We start from the raw sequence: 11256 nt of genomic DNA on the forward strand, positions 1-11256 counted from the left end.
AGGGTTCAATCCCCGGTCCAGGAACTCAGATTCCACAGCGGGGCAGCTGGGCCCGTGCAGCCCAACTACTGAGGCTGCTCTGTGCTCTGCAATGAGAGAAGCCACCTCAATGAGAAGCCGGCTTGCCATTAACTAAAGACAGCCCACGAGCCACGACAAAGACCCAGTGGAGCTGAATAAATTTAGAATAGGTATTTTAAAAAATACACGGAAAATCATGAGATATGTAAAATATTAAGTGACTGCCCAAAAAATTTTTTCCTTTCTTCTGCCTTTTAGAAAACTTTTAAAAAGTTCTACCAGATGAAAACAAGTAGACTTCTACGTGAAACCAGAGGGGGTCTGAAGCTCAGAATGAACTCTCATAAAAAACATACTCTATTTAGTTACTAAAAAGTCCATTAGAAGCTTTGTTATTCACTTAGTTAATTTGGGGGTTTTTAACAAGTATGTTCATGTGGTATCCTTTAAACTGAATACTTCTTACTCTGTTTATAAAGTATGGTTCATTAAAAAAAAAAACCATGTCTGGAGCTTAAGTTAATGAGAGGCCTAATGCCTGAGGAAAATGGCACAATATCACCTTATTCTAATTTCTTGGGGCTTCCCTTGTGGCTCAGCTGGTAAAGAATCCACCTGCAATGCGGGAGACCTGGGTTCAATCCCTGAGTTGGGAAGATCCCCTGGAGAAGGGAAAGACTACCCACTCCAGTATTCTCGCCTGGAGAATTCCATGGACTCTCTAGTCCATGGGTCGCAAAGAGTCAGACATGACTGAGTGACTTTCACATCACATTCTAATTTCATAGCCTCCATCTAGAATGGTCTTAAAGGAGAGGAAGCAGAGAGCAGCATAACTGGTAGTTAACTAACTCTAGCAACTAAAATCGGAGAAGGCAATGGCACCCCACTCCAGTACTCTTGCCTGGAAAATCCCATGGATGGAAGAGCCTGGTAGGTTGCAGTCCATGGGGTCGCTAAGAGTCGGACACGACTGAGCGACTTCACTTTCACTTCTCACTTTCATGCATTGGAAAAGGCAATGGCAACCCACTCCAGTGTTCTTGCCTAGAGAATCCCAGGGACGGGGAGCCTCTTGGGCTGCCGTCTATGGGGTCGCACAGAGTCGGACACGACTGAAGTGACTTAGCAGCAGAAGCAGCAACTAAAATAAGATGGGTCCAGACCCTCAAACTTGTTCAACAGCCAGGTCTTTGTCTTCATCATCATCTCTGAAAAAAAGCCTTCATCTCGAAGTACTGTTCTGATTAACACATACCTGGCAGTCTGCCTGCTGCAAGTGCGTCCCCTGGGAGATGACCGTTTACTCCATTAGTGGAAGGATTGTTCATCTGACCCAGTAATCCACTTCTCATCTCCAAATCAGTTGGGTACGGTCTCCGTGGGTCCCCTAAAAAATACAGCCTGCTTTTAATTCAATCACACATGGAAATATGCTTAAATACCTTCTTGGAAATATTGATTTTCCTTGGTTCACTTTGAAAAACTCAAGCCACATTTTAAATTTTGGAATATTAAAGTCATCTTATCAATTGCTATTAAGAACATGTTGAAGTTTTAATTACATGTATTTTTATATCTTTAGATCTTCACAATAACACTATATGAAAATTGTCATTTCAGCAACCATTCCAAATGACAAAATTATAATCCTGATTCCTCTAAATTAAAACCTTTTCCTAATAACCTTTTTGTCATGTCATTTAAAGACTAATTCCTGGGGACTTCCCTGGTAGTGCACTGATTAAGACTCAGCTTTCACTGCAGGGGCCTCAGGTTCCATCCCTGGTCAGGGAAGTAAGAGTCCACATGCCACACAGTATGGCAAAAAAGACCAATTCCTATAACTTTCAGGCAGAGAATCAGAAGCCAATGATGTTCATTTCCAAACATGAAAGCACACTGTTTAGTTCTGGGCTGATGAAAAGTTGGCCAGATGTGAACCAATACTGGGGTATTTTCTCACCAACTCTAAATTATTTACCCTCCAAAACTGCAGCCACCCTTAATGTTTCAAGCTGTGGCAAAACACCACTGTCAGGAGTGACTAAAAATAACTACTCCCATCCTCCCAAAAGGCTGGAGCTCTACATGAGGTCTCTGGCTGTCAATACACGTTGCAGTTTCTCTCTCCTGTTCCTTAGTTACTCCAGCTTTCTGCAGCCTGTGCACCTGCTGCCTGGTGTCCAGTGCTTCATCTTTATACCCTAAGAGGTGGGATTGTCTCTCAGGCTGGAGCCCTTGTGGAAATCCCTCGAAAAAGTTGGCTTCTGGCCAGCCAGGGTTTTCCAGGTATACAAATACAGCTTTAGAATCATCACATATTACCTTGTATTTTAAAATATATACATTCTATATTTAAATCTTTTTTCCTATTTTATGTATAGCTACCTAAGAATTTTCACAACCACCATGTATCTAGTAAAAAGAGAATCATTTTTACCTGGGACCCAGGTCAGTGGGGCGCACACAGCATTACTTGCACTAATCCTATGTGCATACTTAATTATTTCTTCAGAGGAAATAGCACCTAAGAGAGTCAAGAGGAGTTTTAACACTTCAGCCTACTAACATACAAATTTGTCAGTGCATATGTCACAGTTACACTTCATATTCATTTAATACACTTAATTTTATTACACTTAATACATACACTTCATTTTTTATATTCATAAAAAAAGTGCACGTAAGTAGTAATATGTATAGCATGGCCTAGTTTTACTATTATTATTGTCACATATGTATTACACATCTAAGAAAAATCTCGAAGAACACACATCAAACATTAACAGCAGTTAATCTAAAATAGGAAAAGAGGGAATTTAGATGTAAATCACACCTACAAATCATGAAAAGCAAATAGCCAAGGTTTTCATTACAATTCTGACTTTTAGTATCCAAACTAAAAGATCCAAAATGGAAGCCTTTTAAAGAGAAAAGCAGGACAGGACGAGAAGGCAGGCTGAGCGTCTCCCAGCACCACCAAATGGGCACACCCCAAAGCCTTACTCAGTTCTGACTTCATGGTGCTCTAGTCCTATTCGAGTTGTCCACTGCATGCTCTCATCCTCTATCCCATCTTTCAAGGTCCACCTCAAATCACATTGTTTCCAGCCCATATTCTGTTCTCCCAACAATGTAAAAAACCCACTGTCTTTATTACACATTTAAGTAATAGCCATACTTCTTTATCTCATTTTGTAACCTGAAAAAGGACGTGACACCTCCCTAACAATGTCCAGCACAGGGCTGTAACATAGCAGACACTTCACAATGGAAATTCATTGGAAACTTTTTAACAGCATGACATGACTACCATTAATACTCTCATCAGTTTCTTGAATGGAGAAGGCAATGGGACCCCACTCCGGTACTCTTGCCTGGAAAATCCCATGGACAGAGGGGCCTGGTGGGCTGCAGTCCATGGGGTCGCTAGGAGTCGGACACGATTGAGCTTTTGACTTCACTTTCACTTTTCACTTTCATGCATTGGAGAAGGAAATGGCAACCCACTCCAGTGTTCTTGCCTGGAGAATCCCAGGGATGGGGGAGCCTGGTGGGCTGCCGTCTATGGGGTCGCACAGAGTTGGACACAACTGAAGTGACTTAGCAGCAGCAGTTTCTTGAAACCAAAACTTGAGTCTTTCAGAAAGTCATTTAATGTCCCCACATTACTAACCTTTCCTTGCTTTTTCTATTGACTTGAGTTTTTCTTTTGCTTGGTAAACAGCTGTTGCCTAATTTAAACAACATTTTAAAAAGAAATACAGATTATTCAGAACTATACCAAGTCCAGTTTTTGGCCTAATTCACAAAATCATTTATCCCATAGAAACAATATATAAAACTTGGAAATCCCCACAATTTATTTATAATATTCTGAAATACCACTTGGGTATCATTTACATCAGCTATAATCAATGAGAAAAATACCATATTTATGTATTTATGAATTAGCCTCCATTCACAAATTAATTGTTGGAAACAAAACATAAATTGGATTATTCGCTACCATTTTTGCTTTATGTCTTCTATCATAAGAATGCAGAAAACAGACCAGGTACTACTCCCAAAACAATCCTTACATCTGGTTCAAGGATAAAACACCAAAACTATTTTTTTTCTAGTTTACAAGGTAAGTTTGTAGGTTGAGAGTGTCACTCATTTATACATTATCAATGCATAATGACTATTATAATGAGCTCTTCCCCCCCCCGGGCAAAGACAAACTCAGGGTAAAACGAGGCTGACCCTAGCGTGTGCATCCTTAGCCGTAACACAGCGGGTAAAAGCAGGCAGGCAGAGGGATCTAGGTTTAAGTTCCATCTCTCTACTTTTACCCTCTTGGGCAAGATAGGTATTCATTTAAAATCATGTTTTCATCTGTAAAAATAGAAAAATGGTACTGACCTCATAAAAGTGTTAAGATTAAGCTAATACACTAGTGTACCAGGGGGCACTAGTAAAACTGTCAGTTGCCATTGTCTAACTCACAAGATTTATTCTTTTTCTAGCCCTCATGTTCACTGTCTTTAGAGAAGAGCCTGCAAAGTCTGGTCCGAATGAGAATCAAACTCAGCTCTTCCTGCAATACCACCACATAACAATTACGTAGGTCAGCACTGAGAGAAATAACTGAACAAATAAATTGTCTCTTTGAAATAGTAGAACAAGAAAAACTAAGAGTCCTCGACATATCCAAATCCCACCTCATTTAAGATGGAAGATGACATAAATTAATGTAAATTTTAATCAATTTATAAAATTGGTATATATTTTTACTGATTGCAAAATTTCTAAAACTGAAGATTTAGACTATTAATAAATGACACTTATATGAGGACAGGATAAAAGTAAAATGTCATACTTCTGTGAATTCAATCACGTGATATCTTTAAATAATGAAAATATGGTTCTAAAGAAATGCAGAGTATCTGAAAATAATTAAAAAGTGAAAGACATGGTCTTTCATCTAATGAAAGTGACAAGTTTGGTTAGATTTTAGACTGGAGATTCAAGTTTTCTGCCACTTCAAAATTCTGAAAATAGGTTTATTTTTTGTAAATAGAGTAAATAATAGCCCTTTTTACATTAAGAACCAGCCTCTATCAGCTTACCAGTATCTGTTCTGCTTCCTTTAGCTGTTTTTGTAGTTGCTGAATATCACTGTCTCTCTTTTCTACTTCTTTTTCTAAAACTTGCATTTCATGATGGATTTTTCCCTGATTAAGTGCCAATTTCATTAGTTCCTGAAATTCCCCATCTCTGTGAATTAACAACTCCAGGACCTGTGAGATAATAGTTGGTTAAAACAGACAACAGAATACTGAAGAACTACATTTCCAATGAAACCAGCCACACGTGAACTGGCAAGTCCTCAAAATCTTAACACCTTCAAAGTATTATTTTCTAATCATTATTAGAAATAAAAATAGCGTATCTATGATTATTTTAGAAAGATTAATCAAGATTTTCTACTTTTTCTAATTATATGCTATTCTTTCATACAAAAGAAATCTTTCAGAACTAGCAATATGCCAAAATGAGCAGGCTTATTCATTTCTCAGGGAAGGAAAAATTTGAGATGATTTTAGTTGACAGCCCTGGCAACCCACTCCAGTAATCTTGCCTGGAAAATCCCATGGACAGAGGAGCCTGGCAGGTTGTCCATGGGGTTGCAAGAGTCAGACACGACTGAGCAACTAAGCATGTATGTATGTTAGCTGACACCGGGAACTGAACAGACATTTCTCCAAAGATACACAAATGAACAAAACCAGAAGCAAAGGCACCCAATATCACTAATCATCAGGGAAATGCAAATCAAAATCACAACTGGATATTGCCTTGCACCAGCTAGGTGGTATCGTCAGAAAGACAAACGATAACAAGAGTTGGCAAGAATGTGGAGAAAGAGGAACCCTTAGTACACTGTTGGCAGCGATCTAAATTAGTGCAACTACTGCGGAAAACATTCCAGTAAGTGTGGAGGACACTTAAAAAGTTTAAAAAAAAAAAAAAAAAGAACCACCATATGATCCAGCAATTGTTTCCGGGTATTTATCCAAAAGCAATGAAATCACTACTTGCAAAAAGATATCTGCACTCGTATGTTCACTGCAGCATTATTCACAATAGCCAATACATGGAAGTAATCTAAGTGTCGATGAATGGAAAAAGAAAATGTGATGTAGATCTATACACATGCACATACACACAAAGGAGTATCATTCATCCACAAAAAGGAAATCCTGGCATTTGGAATAACATGCATGGACCTTATAGAACATCACATTAAAGGAAGTAAAGTCAGACAGAAAGACATTGTATGATCTCAGTTACCCGAGGAATGTAAAAAAGCCAACACACAAGAAAAGAGCTCAGGTTGGTGGCTGCCAGAGGGAAGGGAGTCAAATGGGTGAAGGTGGTCAAAAGGTACAAACTTCCAGCTGTCAGACAAGTGAATTCTGGAACTGTAACGTACAGCATGGTGACTTTAAGTAAGAACACAGTACTGAAATCTGAAAGTTGCAAAGAGTACATCTCAGCAACATGAAGTTCTTAAAAATGTGCAGAATGCAACAGACATTTTTCCAAACACATACAAATTGCCAACAGGTACATGAAAAGTTGCCACCTCCACCTTCCTTGCAATTTTCTTAAATGGTCTTATCATAAAAAAGACTTCCTTGGAAATCCAGTGATTAAGACTCTGTACTTCCACTGCAGAAGGTGCAGGCTGGATCCCTGGTCAGGGAACTAAGATCTCGCATGTTAACTAAACTTATAATGGTAATTTTGCAATGTGCACGTATATCAAATCATAATGATATACGTATTAAGCTAATCCAGTTTAATGTATTAAATATATTTGTATCAAATATATAAACATTAAGTATATATAATTAAATATAAATAAGACATTAAATATATTAAATAATGTATTAAATATCACATAATTATATGTCAACTATATCAATTACATCTCACCTAAATGATGCAAAAAAATCCATTTAAAAACTGCAATTAATAATTTAATAGTCTGATCTTCCTGTTCTCACACAAAGTAAACATAAACAGGAAACTGAGGAAATGACGCAGGTTTTTTGTTTTTAATTCAAAAAGAAACCACTTACCTGGTTCTCCTCTCCAGACTGTAGCAACTTTTGGTTTCTTGAAATTGCCAGCATTTCTATAAGTTCTCTATAAAACAAAAACAAAGTCTGCAAAGTAAACACAACAGAGGCGCTCTTATCTGACCTCCACCCAGCCGATGTGCGGGACTGATGGTCCTCACAGCAAGCAGACTCAGAGCTCCTGCCCCACAGGCCCTCTGACTGGACTTCAGCTCTCACCAGCACAGCGCATTCTCACCAAGACTCAGCTGTGCTCATTACCAGCCCCATTTATTCAAGTTTTACTATTACTATAAATATATAAATCAATATGGAGTAGATAAACACAAATCAAGTATGACTGTGAACAGGCAGAACTGGTTTCCATAAAAACCTAAGCTGGGAAATACTCAACAGAGGTGTTACAAAGGAAAACTGTATCGAACCAAGAGAAGTCAAGTCATAAAAACTCAGCAAGAGCCTGCCCTAAGACTGCCTGATGAGTGGCCAAGGGCTCATTTCACTTTAAAGAAACTGAAGGAGAAAACGCAGATGATGAATTACGGGTGGTTTATGCAAGAAAAACTCCTGCTCCATCAGGGGTCTACAAATCCAGCCCATCTGTGGTTTAGGTAAGTAGCTATTTTAGGAAGACAGCCACGCCTCTTCATTTATATATTGCCAAAAGCTGCTTCCCATGACAAAGGCAGAACAGAGTAGTTGTGACGGAGAACTTCTGGCCTGCACATTTTTTAATTAACCAAACAGGTATCAGCTAAGAGGGATTCTTACACATAATAAATCATACATTTCTAGAATGCTTCTCTGTTAAATATGTTAACTTTCCTATATGAAAAATAGTAGAATGATTGGGAGGAAATGTGCAGCAGGCATTTTCTATTTATACATTAATTTCAAAATCGATGACAGATGGGACAATTCAGGAAAGGACAGCTTCACAATTAGCCGCCTGACACTACTGGTCAGTCCGGTTTGCACCTTTTCATCTTCATTTTCCATTTTACCTTCATATTCCCACCATCCACCTTCCTCTCACTAGCCTCAGGCTATTTAGTGGATGGTACCGACTGGACTCAGTATTTCCCACTACTACCTCCCTCCCATACACTACTACGTATGAATTAATTAAAGCTAATTAATGAGAAAAGTGGATAAAGGGGTGAAAAGTTCATACATTCAAATATTTCCTGAGTGCCTATTATGGGTCAGGCACTTTCTAGATGATCTGAGTTATAAAAATGAATTAAAGTCTAATGCAGAAGTCAAGAAAATATATAAAACCAGAGTTGACAAGGATTAGGAAGAAAATTAAGCGGAGTGTTACAGCAGAAAGTGTCAGGGAGGTAGTCTGGCTACTTACACTGTGTGGTCAGGGGAGGTTTCTCTACAGGGTTATCTTTGGAGTAAAGCATGAACTAAACAAGAGAAGCCGGCCAGCAGATGTGGGAGGAAAGAATGCTTGTCAAAGACACAGCCAGTGCATCAGCGCACAGACGGGCTTGAGGAAGCACACCGGAGGCGCCAGGGAGGGCACAGAGCAAGGACGTGAGGGCTGCACCGTGTGGGGCAGGAGCCCCAGCCCGGGGAGAACTCTGAGGTCATCACAAAACGGAAAGTAAAATGCACAGACGTGTAGTGCCCTCTAGTCATCCCGAAACCATACCCCTCTCCTTCCCCACCCTGTCCCTGGAAAACTCTTCCATGAAACAGGCCCCTGGTCCCGCAGAGGTTGGCGCCTGCTCGTGCAGGGCCTTGTCGGTCAGGTTAAAGGATCAGTATTTCACTCCAAGTGCAAAGACAAGTTACTAAATTGTTTTAAACAGGAAAAGGACAGGACCTGATTCATGTTTTTAGACAATTACTGAGCTATCTGGAGACAAGACTGTAAGAAAGCTAGAGTGCGAATCAGGTCAGGTGGTCTTTGTAGGAGCTCAGGCAAAAGAATGACACTGGCTTTGACTAGGTCCTGGGCATGAGGATTTAGTCATGGAAATGGGGAAACCTGGACAGATTTAGGGTACATTTTGGAGGCAGAGCTGACAGGACTTGCTAAGATGACCAACTATTTTAGCCCATTTCTGTACCCCTTAATGAGATGAAGAGTTGGGAACCCCTGCCCTAAATGCAAGCTGGCTTCTGGGGGCTGGGCTGGGGGTGGCCGTGGGGAGCATGGTGTGAGATGCTGAGAAAGGAAGTACACAGGGCTGACCAAGAACTCAGGCACGGACATCAGGGTGTGGATTCAAGTCCTCTACTCCTTTCTTCTTGTGCGACCTGGAAAAGATGTTGGGATTGTCTATACGGTGGATCCCTCATCAGCCAAATGTAAGTAATCACAGCGCTACCATAGAGAGTGATTTTAAGGAGGTGATGTCCGTATGTATCTGAAGGACTTAAAACCCTGGCACCCTTCTACACTGTTGGCTGGAATGTAAATCGATATAACCACTATGGAGAACAGTATCGAAGCCCCTTAAAAACTAAAAGGGGATTTCCCTGGTGGTCTAGTCTGCCTGCCAATGCAGAGGACACGGATCTGATCCCTAGTCAGGGAACTAGGATCCTACATGTGTGTGTTAGTAGCTCAGTTGTATCCGACTCTTTTCGAACCCAGGGACTGTAGCCCACTAGGCTCCTCTGTCCATGGAATTCTCCAGGCAAGAATGCTGGAGTGGGTTGCCATTCCCTTCTGCAGGGGATCTTCCCAACCCAGGGATCAAACCCAGGTGTCCCACACTGCAGGCAGCATTATGCCAATATAAATTTTCATCAGGAGTCAAAATAACCAGAGAGAATGTAGGGTGGGAAGCTGTAACCAATGGCGTTGGACTGGAATTGTTATAATAAATCATAGATAGCCATTTCAAGACCTTGGAGCCATACATGACTCCCTAAAGCTAAAAACAGGCCCTTGAAGGAAGAAAACATGATTAAAAATTAGAACTATGCATCCATATACACCTGAAATATGTAACAAGTATGCCAGTTCTATTTGATACAAATTATTTGGGTTTCCCTGGTGGCTCCAATGGTAAAAAATCTGCCTGCATTGCAGGAGACCGGGTTTCGATCCCTGGGTCAGAAAGATCCAAATTAATAGGAATCAGAATTCGGAGGCAAATTATTATAGCCCTTAGTTGAAATACTAACACATTCCTGATACTACATCTTAACCAAATTCCAATTGAATAATCCATGACGAATAGTATACTGGAAATAGTAGTGAACTGCGAGTACCGGACACCACAGTTCTCATCTCAATTCAGCCACTAACTAGTCACACATCCTGAACCAGGATCATAGTAAATACCCAGCAAATGGGATGTTAAATCCAGGAACCTAACTTCTTTGAATCTCTAGTTCATTTGTAATAGAGATCACTGGATTAAAAGATCCTACATGTCACAGGGCAACTAAAACCATGTACCACCTACTGAGCCCATAAGCACAGAACTCACCATGCTTTGCACACGAAACCACAGCAATTTGAAGCCTGTGACCCACAGCTAGAGAGTGATCCCCGCTCACCATAACTATTAATACAAATAAGTAAGTTAATTTTTTAATAAAACTAAACCTACCATGTGATGCAGCAATCCCACTCCTGGGCATATATCCAGAGAAAACTGTAATTCAAAAAGATACATGCACCCCAGTGTTCGCTGCAGCACTATTTACAACTGCCAAGGAAATGGAAGCAACCTGTCCACTGACAGAGGAATGGATAAAGATGTGATACACATACACAACTGAATATTACTCAGCCATAAAACAGAATGAAATAATGCCATTTACAGCAACAAGGATGGAACAAGGCATTATCATACTCAGTCAGGTGGACAGAAAAAGGTAAGTATCATATGATATCCCCTATATGTGGAATCTAAAAAAATGAAACAAATGAACTCATTTACAAAACAAAAACAGACTCAGAAAACAAATTAAGGGTTACTAAAGGGGGAAAGTGGGAAGGAGGAGGGATAAATCAGGAGGTTGGGATTAGCATATACACACTGCTCCATATAAAACAAATCATCAACAAGGATCTACTGTATAGAATAGGGAGCTCTACTCAATACTCTGTAATAACCTATATGGG

At 40.0% G+C, this 11256-nt stretch overlaps 1 protein-coding gene across 4 annotated transcripts in view; it reads right to left on the reverse strand.

Moving 5' to 3' along the window:
* The window catches only part of MED4 (mediator complex subunit 4), a 44202-nt gene that overhangs the window by 1748 nt on the left and 31198 nt on the right, over positions 1–11256 (reverse strand). For all 4 annotated transcript variants that reach the window (XM_061434596.1, XM_061434598.1, XM_061434599.1 and 1 more), the window contains exons 2-6: positions 7158–7224; positions 5139–5309; positions 3701–3758; positions 2465–2551; positions 1280–1411 (exon numbers count right to left, since the gene is read on the reverse strand). In XM_061434596.1, coding sequence (XP_061290580.1) covers positions 1280–1411; positions 2465–2551; positions 3701–3758; positions 5139–5309; positions 7158–7224 — 515 coding nt within the window. The remainder of the gene's footprint in view (positions 1–1279; positions 1412–2464; positions 2552–3700; positions 3759–5138; positions 5310–7157; positions 7225–11256) is intronic.

This window comes from Bos javanicus, chromosome 12 (genome assembly GCF_032452875.1).
Source record: "Bos javanicus breed banteng chromosome 12, ARS-OSU_banteng_1.0, whole genome shotgun sequence".
NCBI lineage: Eukaryota > Metazoa > Chordata > Mammalia > Artiodactyla > Bovidae > Bos > Bos javanicus.